At 39.4% G+C, this 19,027-nt stretch overlaps 1 protein-coding gene across 1 annotated transcript in view; it reads right to left on the reverse strand.

Annotated features, from left to right (window-relative positions):
* Positions 1 to 19,027, reverse strand: part of LOC119408657 (phosphatidylinositol-binding clathrin assembly protein) — a 211,315-nt gene that overhangs the window by 28,414 nt on the left and 163,874 nt on the right. The window contains exons 7-8 of the mRNA XM_037675503.1: positions 14,915 to 15,051; positions 11,909 to 12,009 (exon numbers count right to left, since the gene is read on the reverse strand). Of these exons, the coding sequence (XP_037531431.1) occupies positions 11,909 to 12,009; positions 14,915 to 15,051 (238 nt within the window). The remainder of the gene's footprint in view (positions 1 to 11,908; positions 12,010 to 14,914; positions 15,052 to 19,027) is intronic.

Below are 19,027 nucleotides of genomic sequence, written 5' to 3' on the forward strand. Positions count from 1 at the left end.
AAGAGCAAGAACGAAACCGATACACAAGAACAGTAGAAAGGAAAAGTGTTCCCCCCCTCCCCTCCAAAAGCTGAAACAGCCGATTCATCAAGAGAAGTGGTTCAAAAATAGACTTTTCAACCTGATTACTATTTGATCAACTTTAACAAGATGGGTAAAACAAATGTAATGAAATTTTTTACAACCCGAATAGTCTTAAAATAATTCCTCTAACGCTACCGTACTTTACGCCGTACACGTCGCACTGTTGAAAAGTTGCATCAGTCCAAAAATGTCTAATAAAGTGGAAAAAAAAACAAACAAATATGTCGCTTTGCCGCATAAGTCGCATCTATTATGAGTCATCGCTGATGTGTCGTGTTTTTTACGCATCACCACTGACCACCTGGAAATATAGGCCGGTGTTGTGCCAAAAAAAATAGATTGGTTGCCAAATGGCAGCCGCGGGAGCATGCACAAGAGGACTTTAACAAGATTAACACTTAAAAACAATTATTTGTTTGTTCAAAATTATAGCAAAGGTGCGTCTCATTCTAACGTTTCCTAAATAAATGCACTTTAATGGTCAAATCAGCTGCGTTTCAAAAGCCGATTCACAACTGCTGGAGCGCGCAGAGGAATGACTCACCGTGCATTTCTTTTAAATTTACCAAGATAACCACCTAAAAACAATTATTTGCTCAACATTATAAGAAAGGTGTGTCTCAGTTAAATTTTTCCTTAATAAGTGCACTTCAATGGTCAAATCAGCTGCATGTCACCTGGGCGGCGCGGCAAAATGCAGCTGATTTGACGTTTGTTCCAGGAGTTCCGGAACGAGATGAAGGTGGCTTTGTATGGCAAGCCAAGTGTCTCATTAATAGCCACTTCTACTTATTGTGTTATAAATATGAGGAAAAAATGTTTATTGGTTGCTTCAGTGCATAAGTCGCAGGACTTGCAAATTTATGCAAAAAGATACGACTTATACAGCAAAAAATACAGTACATATAGTCTTGTTTCTCCTAAGACTAGCCATTAGAAACTTCTGCCTGATTCTCCATTCTGATAGCGCTCCAAATTTTCATGTAAATCAGAGCAGTGCCCAGCAGAAAAAGTTTGGGAACCACTGTGCTAAGGTACTAGACTCAGACACCCCCTGATGTTCACTGAACATCCCAACAGCTCAGAGATGTTTCACTGGTTAACCAACTCAGTATCATGAGAATAATGCTCTGACAAACTAATCAAAACTGGAAGAAAACATTAAGAGTGGATCCTCTAAAAGATCTTTGAAAAATGAAATTATGCAATTGAATTTAAAATTAAAATTTAGCCCATCACATTTTAAAGCCCCCGGCAGAGCATCAGTAAATCGTTTTCTTTAAAACAAACGTTTTATGTCCCAGCAGGATATGGCAGAATGGAAAATCTCAAAGACAAAAAATAATAATTTTCTTCAGCTCAAATGTTTCCCAATCAAACAGTTTTCTTAGCATAAGAACCCTCAGATTATTATTTTATCTTTTACACACTGCAAGTACTAACTGGGAGATTTATTTATCACAAGGCTGCCAGTAGAAACAAGCTGTGTGTTTAATCTGTGTTCATTTAAAGATGTACTTTTACAACCTTTACACAAATGTAATATCTAATGCAGATTTATGATGTGTAACAAATATTAGGTATTCTCTAGAGTATGACTCATACAGTCATGAGTTTGTGCAAAAATTAACCAAGCATAAAATACATTTTACAAAGCAAATCTGCTAAATTATTTTCCTAATGACTTCTGGCAGCGGTAGATTTTTTATTTTGCATTTCAATAAAACCAGTCAATGAGCAGATACTGAAATGATGAATATAGAAAAAAAATCTATTATAAGGACAAAATGGAAACAAACGAGGCAGAAAAACTTTTAATAAAATGACCGGGTTTACAGAGAGAGTTCCAGAAAGCGGAAGTATCCAGTGAGCGGCAGTGCCGTGAATGAAAATGTTAAATCAGAGGAAAACAGGCAGACTGGTTGAAGACTATAAGAAGAGCAACATATGCTCGAAGGGATAAAAATGCATTTGCCTTGAACACATTTAAAGTTTAGCAATTGTTTTACCATGTAATAAATCAGACGTCTGTGTTGTCGTTATCCAAATGAAGTCTTGATTTAATTTTAGGAGAGAATAAAGCTTTGTAAAAGCTGGACTGTATGCAATATAGAGAGTTGATTAGAATTTTCTATACATGAAATTTAGCAAGGGACCATAACTCCAGTAAGACAGGGAGCAGCACAAAGTGCTGACAACATGTGCAGCCTCTCAGCTTGATAGTTTCATAAAAGTTTAAGAAATGCCTTTAAAAGGTGCAATAGGGGTTGAACTAGGGCTGGCTGATATGGACCAAAATTAATATCACAATATTTTTTAGATAAATGGCGATATACAATATACATCTTGATAATTTTTTCTTTCCATAAAGTAATAACAAAAATATATTTCTAAGTAAAAGCTTAGTCCCAATTGTCACACAGGCACATTTATTAACAAACAATTGTAACTGTACAAAATAAATGTCTAAAAAATAAACAATTTACATATATTAAATAACCCTCTTCAGCTGTGCTACTCACTATGTTAGTAAGCATGTGTGACGAAACACGTGAGGGACCGTGTTTGTATTCAGTGAGGGCGAAGAAGGGGCCGCGTGCACATGACAGATGGGAGAAAAAGAACTACTGTACACTGATTTTCAAGTCTAATAATACTCCATGGTTATGCTGGAGCCATTTCAACCATCGTAAATTGAAAAACTTGCGATACATCAAGTATATTCGATACATCGCCCAGCCCTAGGTTGAAGTGACAAAAAAAGGGTTACAGATGGACAGATGATGCTCTCGGTTATATATGAGAAACATTCTCGTTCTAGAATTGTGCCGCTCGAGGTGGCTGCAAGTTGGAGCAGCTCTGTTACTTTCATTCTGAGATTTTGCTTTTGGAAACTTTAATTCCTCTTTTCTGGATGTAAATCACATTTTTTTGGATGATTGTTCCCTCTGGTATCAGATGCTGTGCAGCTGGAAGGATTTTTACTGAAACATTTTTTAGTTTTGGACATTTCTTATGATGCGTAACCATGGCAACAAGGCAGTTTTCTACAACCAACAGCAGCTGATTAACATCTCAAAAGCTCAAATAATATCTCAACTATGGCCCCAAATCTCAAATGAGTTGAAAAGGATGTTCTGTGGATGCATTCTCATCTACCTGCAAGCTGTGCTCGAGTGCCTGACCACTGAGATCCTGGAACTAGCAGGAAACACGGCTCATGACAGCAGAAGGACATGATCGTCCCTCGGCACCTACAGTTGGCTGTCCGCAGTGACAAGGAGCTCGGCAGACTGCTGGGAGGAGTGGCCATCGCTCTGGGAGGAGTTCTGCCTGGCATTCGGGCGGTCCTACAGTCCGGGGGAACCGAGAGGCCAGCTGAGTCTGGATGGACGGATCAGATGGCGTCTGCAGCCAGTTTCTTAGGATCATGGACCTTTACAAGAGATCCTTCCTGCCTACAGCCATTAGTATCTATTACATCTCTTAATGAAATGAGGATAACGAGTTACAACAACAAATAATTTCCCTTTGGGATTAATAAAGTATTTTTGAATTTAATTGAATTTTGGTGTATTAAAAGGCAACAGTAGCTCAAAATAACTAATTACAAGCAGTGAGTGGGCCACATATTGGGGGGGACTAAAACAGTGCATTTTTAATTTTTTATAGCAAGTACTGCCTTAGAAAATAATAAACTGATGTGGCCTGAGGCCATTTGTTTTGAGTGACACTGGTGATTTGCTGACCCAGCTGTGCTGTGCCTCATCAGGAATTGGCTGGCCTCTCCCAACTCCTCCCAATGGACATCCATCTGCATCCTGGTTGGATTCTTCACCTCCTGCTCCTCCAATCACAGAAGAGGCCTGTCTTTTTAAGCCCAGCTCTCCACCAATCAGGGCGGCTATAATTTAGACAGAGCAGCTCGCCATTTTGTATCGTCGTCTTGACATGATGAAACGTCTGGTCTTGGCTAAGTTTAATTTTGTTACGTCTAGTTAAAATATTTGCGGCCAAGAGTTTGGTAGTGATGACTATCTGTGTGTTAATGCTCAGTGGTTGTGCAAGTTTCTGAAGACAGGCTCAGAAGTTTTACTAGTAGAAATCTTTGTTTTGATTTGCTGTAATTTTGGTTAAATATTGGCTAAATGCTTTGCTTTTGATTATTTATTGGTTTAAAAGGGTTATATCAGCAACTTTTTTTTATTTTCTACCTTGTAAATCAATGCTGTGGATTTTAGTTTACAGAGAGATTTGTAAAACACTAACATAATTGACATTTAATTTTGTTAACTTTTGTCAGAAGTTATTTTTGTAAAACATTATCATTGGTAATGAGTACTTTTGGGGCAGCTGTGGCTGAGTGGTTAGAGCAGTCGTCCTCCAATGCGAGAGTTGGGGTTTCGATTCCACCTGCAGTCACATGCCTAAGTGTCCCTGGGCAAGACACTGAGCCCCTCATTGCCTTCAATGTGTGTCCCATCAGTGTATGAATGTGATAAAGCACTGATTGATCTTTGGATAGATCTAGTAGAGTGCTGTATGAATGGGTAAATGAGGGCACAGATTGTAGTGTAAAGCGCTTTGAGTATCTTGATAAGATAGAAAGGTGCTATACAAGTACAGTCCATTCCATTGCATACTTCAACAGTACCCTCTTTATGTCCAATTTTGCTTACTAAAACTCAACTGGCCGAATAAATCACTTCTATTGTTCAAAACCTATTTCCACCTGGTTTGCTGGCTTCCTTCATTCCTTAGACAGCTAGCTTTACTAAATGGCATTTATAATATATACAAATGTTTCTGTAGAGAGCCCTGAGATAAATTTTGTTGCGACTACGTGGTATATAAATAAAATGAATTGAATTTGCTGGCTGAGCTGGGTCGTAACTTTAATGGGGGCTCGTCCGGGATTTGTACCCGGGACTTCTCACACCCCAAGCAAAAATCATACTCATAGACCATCTAAGTACCATCTTTACAGCAGGTATTAAAAACAAAATAGAGCAACCAGCACACTGCCCTAACCCCTAACCCTGCTGAGGGGTGTCATTTAAAAATGTGATGGCTTCATGCCGAGAACAGCACCACATAAATAGCAGTCTTAGGTTTACCTCTGTCCAACAACACAATACATAAACTTAGGACACAAAAATAAAATAACCGTGTTTGGTTATTTCTTTATGGAATCATTTTTTCTTGGTAATAAATCTTAATGCTTACCATGCATTTCCTGTAAATGGTGCCACTATTCTAACAAATTCATTGGTGGGTTGAGCAGCACAGTTGAGTGTGAGTTTAGCCTATGAAAAATTCAGCAATCTTTTCGGCCAATGTCAAACAACTTAATTCTACTACTGACTAGTTTTGAGCTTTTGGGGCCTCAGGTGCTGACAATCTGCCTTTTAGCTTTAAATCATAGTTATTCTCATGAAGGTAAATAATTCTGTCATTAACCTTGTAATAACGGAGTACCACTAGAGAAATCTTGAGTACCATCAGTGGTACTTGTATCACAATTTGAGAGCTATGGCTCTATCACAAAATATTTTACGGGTTTATTACTGTATCATGGTCAAAAGTGGTTACAATTAACCAAAAGTTGACCTTGGGCAGATCCAGAACTCGCTGGAGGGATTACATATCACTTCAAGGATTGTCATGGGTTTTCTTTTTTACTTCTGGAACTATTTCTTTCACAATCCGACTATAAATAAACGGTCCTACATAAAAATGAAGCTGAAGATTAACTAAAAATCTTAAGGTATAATATTAGTTATCCTAATATTAAGGTATTTTGATTGTGGGCAGTGAACGAAAGGAGGAGGAGAGCAGATGGAAAGGAGTTGCCTGGGTGATTCTTGCCTCATGAAGTGTGATGGGGAGACGGTGAAGCAAACACGACAGATTAAACAAAAGGAGGCAGAGAGACGAGGAGGAGGAGGAGGAAGGTGAGAACAGTGTGAACAACAACAAAACAGATGAGCAGAAACAGACAGATGGGATGGAGGAGAATGACAGAAGACGTGTGAACAGACTTGACAAACACACAGACACAGAAATACACCGATAACGCAGCGGCGCACACCTTAAAGGAACCGGAGACATACAGTAGCTGAAGACGTATGATGCAATGAGAGTATTTGTGTGAGAAGCTGCCAGCTGCCCAGATGTTTTACTGCTTAATTTAATGGCAGCCTAAGATTAAAAAAATTGTCTGTTTAACATCAAAACCAGATGGCCTCCGTTAGATCTGAGCAGAGATGAATAAAGTTAAACAAGCTGAAACAGAAATCCATAAACATAAACTTACCTTTAGATTATTTCTGTAAGATTTTACCAGAGTTACTCTGTGACACGCGACTAACACCTGGGTGATATTTTGTCATCTAAACAGGTGTAAACTAAACACTGATGGCTGATGCAGGCAAACGTCCAGCTGGGCTGATTGATGGATGCCGTTGCAGTGAAACAACTAACAACAACAAGTCGTGATGAACTCCAACTTGAAACAACAGCTGGAGTCAGACTTCACTTTGAAACAAAACAATGCAATTATGTGCAACTTACTGGTGCTACATTACCTGCATTAGCTCAATATGACACTGTTATTTCCCACCAGAGAACTCAACTAAAACTGTGGAGAATTTAAAATAAAGCCACTTTCTTACATCCTTTATGCTACAAATAGAAATTTGGGTTTAGCTGTCCAACTGTGTGTGTTGAAACTCTTTATACATGTGTCATGGGACACAAAAAGGTTAAGAACAGAAATATTGATTGTGTCAGCTGTTAGGAGGCTAAAAGAAAGTGTGCTGATAAAAAGACTCAGAGGTAAAATCTCAGAGCTGCAGCAGCCTAAAGCTGTTAACACCAGAAGTCAGGCAGCGATAGTGAAAGAGCAGGTTCCTACACATGATCTCATCTGTTGGGATGTTAAGGTGGAAATGCTAATTATTTGGTTTTCTACTCTTAATCAGATACTTTCAAGTAAGGTTCTGTGGAAGCTTGTGCACAACTATTATCTTACCTGTTGTAGATTACCTCAGTTTGGAGGAATGGAGAATCTGACTGAAGAGATAATAACTACAGGTACTCCAAGCATGGTGAAGGGCAAAGCAGACTGCTGCCGTCTTAAAACAACTTTAAAAACTACATTGATGTTCTTAGGAATGCTGATTTATACATTTTTACAACACTGCTAATTTTGTGTTACACAGATGTTCCATCAGAATTATTACTCTCTTCAGCCAAAGTGCCTTAAGCTGCTGTTTTTTTTTTTTATAATTTAAATTGTGTGAATGTTTATGAAGCTCTATTGTGATCCATTTTTCTTCCGTATGTTTTACAGAGTCTCTCTAGTTCCACAATTTTTGTGCTATTTCAACAAATCATAAATCAAAACGTTAAGCTCTTTCAGGACAATCCTGCTATGACGTTTGGTATTTGTGCAACTTTAGCTTTTTGAAATATTTAGCCTTTTCTGCCACTTTTTCTCTCAAAGAAAACAAATTGAGCTCATTTTACATCCTTCAAATCTTTAGATCTGTTTACAAGCCTTTCCTGCTCCTTTAGCATTTTGTTCTGCTTCAGCTTCATTGTGCAAATTTAAACATTTCTTCAGCAACTTTCAGTTAATTTCAGCTGTTTTGTGCTCTTTTCAGAATATTTCAGCTAACTACAAAATCTTTGGACTTCTAACTTCTTTGTGCTAATTTCAGCTTGTTATGCTTCTTTCAGCAAGTTTAAGCTTTTTCTACTATTTCAGCAGTTTTTATGCTAATTATTTTTTTCAGCAAATTCCACATTTTTGCACTCTACATTTTTTCAGCCCAATTCAGCAAAAATGTGCTCTCTCCACTTCCTTCTGGTAATTTAAGCCTCTTTCTGCCTTTTTAGCTACTTTTCAGCTGTTTTTGTTGTTGTTGATAATTTCCTCTCTTTTTTCAGATAATTTCCACTTTTTGCGCTCATTTCTTCTTCTTTTAGTCTAATTGGACAAAATTGTGCTCTCTACTTCTGCTAATTTAAGCTTGCTCTACATTTTCAACAAACGTTTTAGCATTTTTTAGCTAATATCAACTGTTGTCGGATACATTCAAGTTTTTCGTGGCAATTTCAGCTCCTTTCAGCCTACATAACTTTCTGCTAATTTCAGCTTGTTATGCTCCCTTCAGCTTATTTCTGCTAGATTCAGCTTTTTCTATTCCAGCTAGTATTTAGCTGTTTTTGTGCTCAATTTAGCTTTTTCAGCTAATTCCACATTTTTTTATTAAACACATTTCAGCTCCTTCCACTCCATCTGGTAGTTTTTTTTTTCTGCCTTGTCAGCTACTTTTTAGCTATTTTATTGCTAATTTTAGCTCTATTAGCTCATTTCCTAAGGTTTTGCTAATTTCTGCTTATATAAACATAATTCAGCAAATATGTGATCTTTTTGCTTTCTTCTAACTTGGGCTTGTTCTTCCATTTCAGCTATATTTCAGCACGTTTTAGCTCAATTCAGCAGTTTTTCAGCAAGTTCTTCTGCAATAAGCATTCACAATGCATTTTCATAGGAAATGCAATTTTTTTTCTCTTTAAACTGACCTAATTTAATATAAATATTAATAAAATAAACTGTTGAAGTGAATGTTCATAAAATAGTATTAGCTAACCAGTTCGGTAAGACTTAAACATTCTAAAATCGGCGTCTTTTAAACAGCTATCCTTGGGCCTGCCATCATGAGAAAGCTTTGTGATAGGGTTAGAAAGACCACCGAGCAGGAGGAAAAACCACAGGTTGGTAAAACTTATAAGATTAGTTAAATGCTGCACTCGTGCTGCCACTGAAGCCGAAAATCAGACCAAGTGTCTGAAGAGAGAGGGCTTTACCAGCTGCAGGTTGTGGGCCGTTGTTACTGGACGTTTCTTTATTCCCAAACACAGCATCAAAATCTACAGTCAGGGCCGGGACGGTGCTCTGCAGCGGCTGGTTCTCCGGTCCTGAGGAATGCAGTTAAACATGACTGATTAACGTCCCGTTTTGTTGCTGCAGCAGACGCAGCTTTATCCCACACCTCTTCACAAAAAGACACCTCTGTAGATGCAAGCAGACTGATTTTATAGACGTTGCTTTGTCACCGTGTCCAGCTAAACTAATCCCATCAGATTAGGAACTCATACCTTACAGTCCTCCGTGTACTTTCATTGTTGTCATTTGGTAAAAATGGGATTCTCTTCAGGCTGCTGGGAACACGGGGTTTTCAGGGGAGAGCTAATCCTGTGTTCGAGGAAATCCATAGATATACCTTTGTCTTTTTTTTTTGGGCAGGGGGGGGGGGGGGGTAATCCCCGCTGATGATTCAGGTTTGAAGTTTGCCTGAATAGAACTCTATAACACTCATGAGCAGATTTTTCTTCTTTTATCTCATTTTTGCCTCTTCTATTTTTGACTGATGTTGGGTTTTCTTTAAGAATTACAATTAAAGCGTTCAAAATACAGTGTTTTTACAACAGTTGTATTTACTCTGCTGTTAATATTAAACACCAACTAGATAATAGAACTACTTTTAAGACCATTAATAAAGCCAGGATCTCAGTGGGTTGGAACTACGAGCAACTACCATATTTTCCAGCGTATAAGTCGCAGGTTTTTTTTGCATAGATTTGTCAGTCCTGCGACTTATATATGTTTATTTTTTTCCATATTCATAACACAATTTCTGAATGACGCTTTAAATTTCTAAGAACTGCAACAGTGAGTCCTCCCATGCACGCTTGCAGCTGGTGCAGGTGGAGGAACGCTGAAGAGCTAGTGGCTCCGTCCACGATGGATGGACGCCGCTGCCCAGGCGAAATAAAGCCGTTTTGACCATCAAAGTGCATTTATTAAGGACAAGTTCAACTGAGACCCACCTTTGCTATAATATCGAGAAAACAAACAATTGTTTTAAGTGTTAATCTTGTTAAATTTCTAAGAAATGCAACAGCGAGTCCTCCCGTGCGCGCTCGCTTCACTCAGCGGGTGCAGGTGGAGGAACAACAGAGAGCTAGCTGCTCTGGCCACGATGGATGAATGGATGGATGGATGGATGGATGGATGGATGGATGGATGGATGGATGGATGGATGGATGGATGGATGGATGGCGCCTCGCCGTCCAGGCAAAATGAAGCTATTTTGACCATTAAATAAATGCATAATAAACGTGACAGTCAGCAGTGACGCATAATAAATGTGACTTATACGCCGAAGCAACTGATACGCTGAAAAATATGGTCGTTGGTGAACGTCTGAAATCCGTTTCAAAATAGTTTCTGTACATTTTAAAGCAACAGAACGGACACCTTCCAGAGTTTTCCTAAGACAATAAGCACCCAAAGCTACAGCCCTGAATGTTTTTGTATAAAAACTACACAAAACTTTTTTTAAATATTTATTTGCTTAAATCTGCCCATCTTCATTTTAAATGAGCTCCAGTGTATTACATGATAAATGGGGGTGGGGGTGGGGGGGTGTTTACAAAACAGGCTGAGGCAGGTAGGATGTGGGCAGAGGTGAGTAACAAAATAATGTGCAAAGCCTACAATTTAGATTTGCAAGTTGTATAAACTTAAGTAGGTTGTGGTTTTCTAAAGTAAGACGCAAAACGCAGCTGCACGACTCGCAGGTCATTTGGTCTCCAATCAGCCTCCAACAGGTGTGGTCCAGGGAGATACTTAGTCAAAACCTTCCCCAGGTGTGCTCTTGTTAGCACAAATTAGTCCCAAAACTGTTGAGCATTGATGTACTGAGGGGGAGGGGGGCTGCAGTATGACATCAATCAGCGATCAAGCTGAAAATCATACGGTTCTGGTCACCTACTGGCTCCTAACAAAAATATTATACTTATACCTAGCTCATGTATCACACAGTGGTCACTAATATTTGTATAAATATTATGTATATAAATATTATGTATATATATATATATATATATATATATATATATATATATATATATATATATATGTGAACCAACATGAATTTGTGTTTTATTTGTGGAGACTTCCATTCATGTTCTTGCTGAGTTGGATGACAAAAGAGACAAAACGGCAACAATAAAACTCAATAATGAACATGATGTATAAGAAAACACGCAAAACACTATCCAGAAACGTAGTTCCCACAGTTTAGACGTGTCCTTCTTACAAAGACATATGTCTTCCACCCAATGCTTTACTAAACTGGTCCCTATTTCACACATGGTGTGGTCTTTGTGTTGCTTTAAAGTGAAGAACAGGGATAATATTCAGTGTTAAGAGTTGCAGATAACGTCCAGCTTAGAAGTAGCTCCTGCTTCAAAATGTGGCCAAATTCAAAGTGGCTTCAGCCTAATCCTGTGACATAAAGCCTATAATACTCCACGCTGCCACATCCCCCACATGCTTTTTGTGTTAGACGCCTTGATTTAAAACAGTGAGCTTCTCCAGAAACACGCGGGGTACGTTGTGCTACGACAGCTAATGTGTCAAAGTGGCGCTCGGCGACACTTTCCACACTGACGGACATGAAACAGAATTCAGGGAGACTGAATCTTAGCAGACTGAGTCCCAACCCACAGTTCCAGGACCGTTACTTTCATGATAGTGCAGAAAAACTCCACGCTTGTCTCAACTCTGGACACTGAATGGGTCATGCAACATTGGTTTCTAAAGGAGAGAGTGATGGAAGGTGGATGGATGACTGGCCCTAGGGAATACTGTACACAATAGATCTACTTGTGAACATGTGTATGTATTACAGGCAGCTATGGGACCAGTCCCTACTGGTTCCTTCATGAATGTGTGCAGATAACGTACCTCCCCAGGCACTGTTGGCGTTGGAGATTGAAGAAGTGCTCTGCACAGCAGGAATGAAGGCCGGCTGGAGATCAAACAGGTCACTGTTGAGGTTGGGCACGCTGACGAGCAGATAAAAATGAAAAATACATTTAAAAAAGGACGAAAGGATGAGCGTTGATAGGAATAAAATAAGAATAACACAAAAGGGAAAGAGAGAGAAATGAATTAGAGGGAACACAAGAGAAATAGAAATGGCGGGAGAGCATAAACAGCTAAAGCCACCAGTAAAAAAAACCTAATTTCTCTCTGAATGGCTGTAAAAACATTCAGAGCTATAAAACAGTCAGCAGCAGGAAATTCAGAGTGTTGCATGTGCATGTCGAGGCTGAATTCAGCCTGGATTTAAAAAAACTCAGCCGTTTGGTCTTGGCTCAATTGAACCTGGGTTCAGCAGCTACTGGAGGGTTTCACTGGGAGAGAAACCAAAGTCCGACCAAGTGAGCTACAAACAGCAACACTTTCAGCGGGGTTCTGTGAAAACTTAAATTACGTCGTTTCTTTTGGTAGATAAAATACATCTTTGATGGAACTGCAATACCCTGCACAGAAGTGCTACAGCTACCTGCTACTGCTGCTGTTGTCTGTGCTTGCACATAACCACAAAATCCGTTATAAATTAAAATATTTGGCTCAAGTCATCGTTGTGTAAAGAGTTTAGAAATGGTGCATTTACTCGTTTATCAGCTTTATGAGGAGTTATTTTGTAGTTTGTCAACATCTACACTCATTCGTTCGTTCGTTTGTTTACCTTTTACTAGCCTCATAGTTTGTGCCATAGTGGGGGGCGGCAATATAATGCTAGCTGTAAGCTTAAGAAAAAAGGGTAAAAATCATTGGATGTAAAAATAAATTATTTTCATAAAATAATAAAAATAATTATAGTCTCCCGAGATAAACTTTGAGATTAAAGATGTTTTATGACAACGGAAATCATTTTGTTGTCGGCTCGGTCAGACTAGCCATCAGTTCACTATTATTAAACTAATCCTCAAGTCATTCAACGAGCCATCTCCAACAGGTAAGATATTGACTGTTCCCAACTTTTCCACTGACTGATTCAAAAGATCTGGACTGAAACTTTAAAGATGAACTTTTGGACAATGATGGAAAACAAACTTCTAAATGTCTTCAAAGTAACAACTCCAGACATGATGTCAGTATTTAAGAAAAAACAAATATTTATAACTAAACGGATGTTATTGTCATATAGTCACATTTAATACCAGACTGTGTTACTTCATACATGTAAGTCGAAGACAAATTAAAACTAGCCCTGTCTAAAAAAAAAAAAAAAGGTGAGGCTGATTGGTGCTGGTGGTGATGTGTTTTACAGTTGAGCTGTATTTATTTTAATACCTTTAAACTATCTTGAAAGCATACTAATGTAGACAATATTACTTTTTGTCTAAAGGTTAATCTGACAATTAATCTGCCATGAAAGATGGGCAGTTATACAATTCCACGCTTGTGTTCATTTTGTCTTTAGCTTTAGTAAAATGTGTCACCACTCACCAAATGTATTTTAAGAAAAATTATTGGGTGTACTTCTAAGACTACAGTAGTCCCTCGCTCCATCACGGTCCGACTTTCACAGACACGCTCCATCATGGTTTGTGGACGTTCAGTCCATAATACTGGACAAATAAAACTGTACAGGACACATGATTGTCAGCTTTAATATTACTCACGTGACTGGGACAGTACATGATACAGTACTGTACAGTAAAAGTTTACAAAAAAATAAAATACTTCAGACAGGCGCTGTCATTTTGTAGTTTTCTCCACTGTATTCCCACTCAATGACCACATTTCCCAGAAGGCAACAGGGCTCTGCCCAGAAGCCTAGTTTCCCTCTGTTGAAAAAACCAGAGGGAAAATTTTGATCCGATCGTTGCCCAGCAGAAGCAGAGAATCCACACTGAGCCCACCGAACTGGACCAGAACCACACCGCTAGACGCATCGGTGAATCTTCAGAGCTGGTAGCCCGCCCACGAGGACTTCTAAGCGCGGATGTGCGCCGAAGGTCCGGCGCCGTTTCAGTAGCTCATCTGGACTTTTTTCATCCAGACTTGGACTCAAACCACCACCTATGGCCCCATGTCAGCAAACAGAAGGTCTGCCCTCCCCCCAAATGCACTTTGATGCTCAAGAGCTGCAATGAACCGGACCAGAACCGGACCTCCAGACTCCGTGAACCTGAGAGCTCCTAGCCGGCCCACGAGGACCTCTAAGCAGGGACGCCCTTGTAAGTAAAATGTATTAGCTCCATATAAGCATGTAGTTAAATTTAGTAGGTTTAAGAGTTTAGAGCATTGATTGTGGGCTTCATCGCTGCTGGTCACATCTGCAGAAATGGAACAGAGTCGGACCAGAACCGTGAGCTGTTGCTGCTGTCCTGCAGAGCCTGGTGAGGAAAGTTTAGTAGCTACATATACAGTACTGTAGGTATGTTGTTAAAATGATGTAGGTTTAAGAGTTTAGAACATTGCAAGAGAGTGGGAAGGATTTCTAAATCCTTTATATATGTTGCTACTTTGCAGAATTTCACTTATTGCAGGTGGGTTTGAAACCGAACCCCCACAATAAACCAGGGACTACTGTAATTCTCTTTTGGACTCGACCATTTTTCCAAGATGGCTACCACAGCTAACTGACCACAAAAAATGCGCAAATGACTAACGTTTCATCTTTTTACAGCTAGAGGTAAAGTTTGTGGTAATTGATCAGAGTCTATGAATAATTATTAACAGACTGTGTGCGATCCTTGTTTTAAACTTCAGCTTGCAAAGTGCAGGACAATCTGCATTCCTTCAAAAAAGGCTACTTTCTTCACAGACCTCTTCACTAAAGCAGCACACGATGCTCCAGCTGCTCATCTAATGAATTTCTGATGACGTAGCTGCACATTTATCATTGAACCTTGCCTATGTGAGCAGACATGGGATGTGAGTTTGTGTGCGCACCTGTTAGCAGTCAGTGCCGAGCTGAACAACTCCGGGGTTTGTGTGATGTGGTTGTTGTTGTTGGCGCTGCTTATTGACTGGCTGCTGGGGGAGGCAGACGGGGGAGTCTGCATGTTGATCTCCTTCAGGCGCTGATCCTGGAAAAGATGCACAAATGTGTGAGGAGCGAGGAAAGGGCAGGAGCGTGTGCTCAGGGAGGCAAAACTCTTCTGGATCCTGACACTGGAAAAAGACAAATGCGTGTTCTGTAATTCACTCAGCTGAGTCATGCTGTGTCAAGATGGCTGTCGGGATTTTATTAAAGCATACACAGGAAAAAAAGCAGGAAGTGACACACTGTTCTCTGGAAATTCAGATGAGTTTGGCTTCACCTGCTAAAGCTGGGATTCAGCACACAACCATTAAATGATGCACCGAGTGCATTAAAATTAATCAGAACAGCTGTTAATTATTAAATCTCCAGGATAAGAGGACTTCCTGCTCCTCTCGTACAATATCTGACCCTGTTCTTTTGAGACCCAGGTGCTGCAGAGGTCACACAAACATGCTGTTGCTGGGACAAAACCATCCAGTAAAAGACAAAACAATCACGGCTTTACATCCAGTCTGAGCTCAAAAATAAGAAAGAAGCCAAACGTTTTAAAGACGTGGACTGATCTCAGGTTAAAAACAAAAACAAACAAACAACTTGCTGACATAACAGCAGAGGTCTGATTACTTCCTGTTTCAACATTGTCACATGTGGAGCAAAGACTACTGGTTTAAAGTCGCATACAAAACTTACTGTTTGGATATTTATTCACCTTTAAGTGATAGTTCAGCGTTGTTCTGAGGAAAGTTTATGAACAGTCAATATCTTACCTGTTGCTGATAGCTCTATGACAAGTTAATGGCTGGTTGGAGTAAAGCCAGAACTAAAACTGCCATAAATAAACAACTTTAATAGATGAAATTTAATAAGAACCATTTTTTTATGAACCTATTATTATATTAATTCTCTGCATTTTTCCCATCTCACATGTGTGCACATGGCTGCCATCTAAAGCACCCAGTTGGGGGTTAAGAGCTCGGAGTGGGGTCAACAATGTTGGAGGCAAATGTGGGAGCTTCACCTACTACACCCATGTTTTTTTAACCATTCTGAGGATACAAACCTACGACCTTCTGATCACAGGCTCCCTTCTCTACCCTCTGCGCCATCGCTTCCACCATTAAAAAAAAATTGTACTTACTCATAATTACCAGTATGTTTAGGATTTTTCACTCAATTTTCCATATTTAAATGTCTAAGTTTACACTAAATGTACAATGGTGTGGTTTTATAATCTGTAAAGTTCACCGTTTAAAATCAAAGTACACAAAAAAGAGCAACATTGAAATAAAATTAGTAAAATAAAATTAGTTTTCCTAATCAGTTTTTCATTTTAGTCTTCAATACCCAAAATATTTGTTTAATAAAACTACACTACTGAGTAAAAACAAAGAAAATATGTTGGTTTAGGGTTGAGCTACTTCGTGACAGAGAAGCTGAACACTACATGTAACAAGATAACAGGATGTGAGCAACTCAGCTACGTTTGAGGCTAAGGGTAGTCTCAAAAACTGAAACTGAGCTGTAAACTGATAAGTAGGCCTGAACTGTTCTCAAAATAAAATAATAAAGTATGTCATGGACAAAATATAATTAAAAGTGTCACGGCAAAAAGAACGAAGACTGTAACAATCTTTTAGAAAGATATATAAACATTTATCTTAATGTGGAGAAAAACAAGATGAAACTACAAAGTTTTGGTTTTAAAAAATATCTAAAAGCAAGGACAAAAAATAGCACTTGTTATCAGATGTCATAAAAATGACAGGTTGTCTGATAGAAGTTACATTCATAGAGATCTTGTTACTTGCTTCAAAATGATGAAAATACAAAAACACATTAAACACCAACACTGCTTCAGTCTTCATAGAAATAAGAATATTTACACACAGTCATTTAGTAAAACAATAGTACTGTGTTGACTTATAAACTAAACAAACTTAGATTAAATACACAGAACAAAAAACAAAAAAAACAAACAACAAACCATTGAGCAGTTGTAAGTTACGCTGGTCAAAGAGCCATCTACAACAGGTAACATGTTGTTTATACACCTGCAAACTCAGAAGGGATGAATAAGTTGACAAACCTACTCCTCCCCAGGGGGGTGAGGGTGAGGGTGTGCGTGTGATATTTTAGACATGTAAATTAAGCATTCTGGTACACTCGAAGAAGAAAATTAGAGGAAAAGACAACATGCGTCAGGTAAAAAGACATTTACTAACATATCCTAATTTAACTAGGGCACGCATTGGAAAAATGACAACAATCAAAAAATAAACGACAAACAAACAAACAACAACAGCAGCAAGCCAAATACAGCAGAGTATTTTGCTAACAGTAAAAACTCATTTCTTAAATGTTTGGCCTGGACAAGACTTTTAAGGGCCTGTTTCCACTTGCTTGGCCATGTGCCTCTGTTGTGCCCATTGGCACCAGAAGCATTTATAATGTGTGTGTGTGTGTGTGTGGGGGGGGGGGGGGGGTCCTCCCCCAGAAAATTAGTAGATGCCGTTTCCTGCATTCTGGTGTCTTTTAACAGGTTATTAAACATCTATGTTTAGCTAGAGCACTTGATTCAATAATTATTTTAGAGACATCAACAAGATAAAGTCATCCTGATGCATGCTCAATAATCCAGGTAGAAAAATCCAAAAAAAGTTCAATCTGGTCCTCTGGACATTCAAAAAAACAAAAAACAAAACAAAGCAAAAAAATGTAGAAACGTTTCGTCTCTCATCCGAGAGACTTCCTCAGTCTGAGTGAGGTGCTGTATTCAGCTCAGTCTCTTAAATAGCACCTTCTCAGAGTGGATCAACCAGTTTGCTGCTGACAACCAAAACCAGCTGATCACATGCTCAAGAAGGACCATCAGCCTAACAATGGATCATTAGCACCTGATGGCTGTTTACTATTCACAGAGGGCTGAGTGATACTAGCAATCACAGCATTGTAAGAGGGGGACAATTGAACACATAGGCCTCCACCCCTGTTTAACGATGGACGATTTCTTTTCACAAAGATGGCCTCCTTTAATCCTCTCTCAAACCATCGTTCCTCTCTGTCCAGGATGTGAACATCTTCATCCCTGAAAGAGTGACTGCTGGCCTGGAGATGAGTGTAGACCGCAGAGTCCTGGCCTGATGATGTTGATCTTCTGTGCTGGGCCATCCTTTTGGCCAGTGGCTGTTTAGTTTCCCCGATGTAAGACTGATCACAGCCCTCCTGACACTGAACAGCATACACAACATTACTCTGTTTGTGCCGGGGGACTGGATCTTTGGGATGAACCAGTCTTTGCCGTAATGTATTTTGGGGTTTAAAAGCCACTGGGACGTTATGTTTAGAAAATAAACTTCTCAGTTTCTCTGATACTCTCTCAACATATGGAATGACCACTGGTCTGGGTCTGGGTTCCTCCTTTTCACCTGTTGGCTGACTGGAGTCCTGTTTGGGTTTCTTCTCTGCTTTCAGGAAGGCCCAGTTAGGATATCCACATTACTCTAGAGCCTGTCTTGTGTGGGATTTCTCCTTCTGCCTGGTTCCTGAGTTAGTGGGGACGCTGTCTGCTCTGTGATACAGAGTCCTGATGACTCCTAACTTGTGCTCCAAAGGGTGATGGGAGTCAAACTGCAAATACTGGTCTGTGTGGGTGGGTTTGCGGTACACCTCAGTTTGCAAATGTCCTCTATCAGAGACTGAGACCTCACAGTCCAAGAAAGCCAACCTGCCATTTTTTACATCTTCTCGTGTGAACTTGATGTATTTATCCACAGAGTTGATGTGGTCAGTAAAATGTTGGACTTCCTGAGATTTGATTTTAACCCAGGTGTCGTCAACATACCTGAACCAATGACTTGGTGGTGTCCCTGAAAAGGACGTCAAGGCTCTCTTTTCTACCTCCTCCATGTACAGGTTGGCAACAATAGGAGAAACTGGAGACCCCATAGCACACCCATGTTTCTGCCTATAATATTGCTCCCCATATGTGACGTAGGTTGACTGCAGGCACAGTTTCAAGA

This window comes from Nematolebias whitei, chromosome 1 (assembly GCF_014905685.2).
Source record: "Nematolebias whitei isolate Nwh7 chromosome 1, NemWhi1, whole genome shotgun sequence".
Lineage (NCBI taxonomy): Eukaryota > Metazoa > Chordata > Actinopteri > Cyprinodontiformes > Rivulidae > Nematolebias > Nematolebias whitei.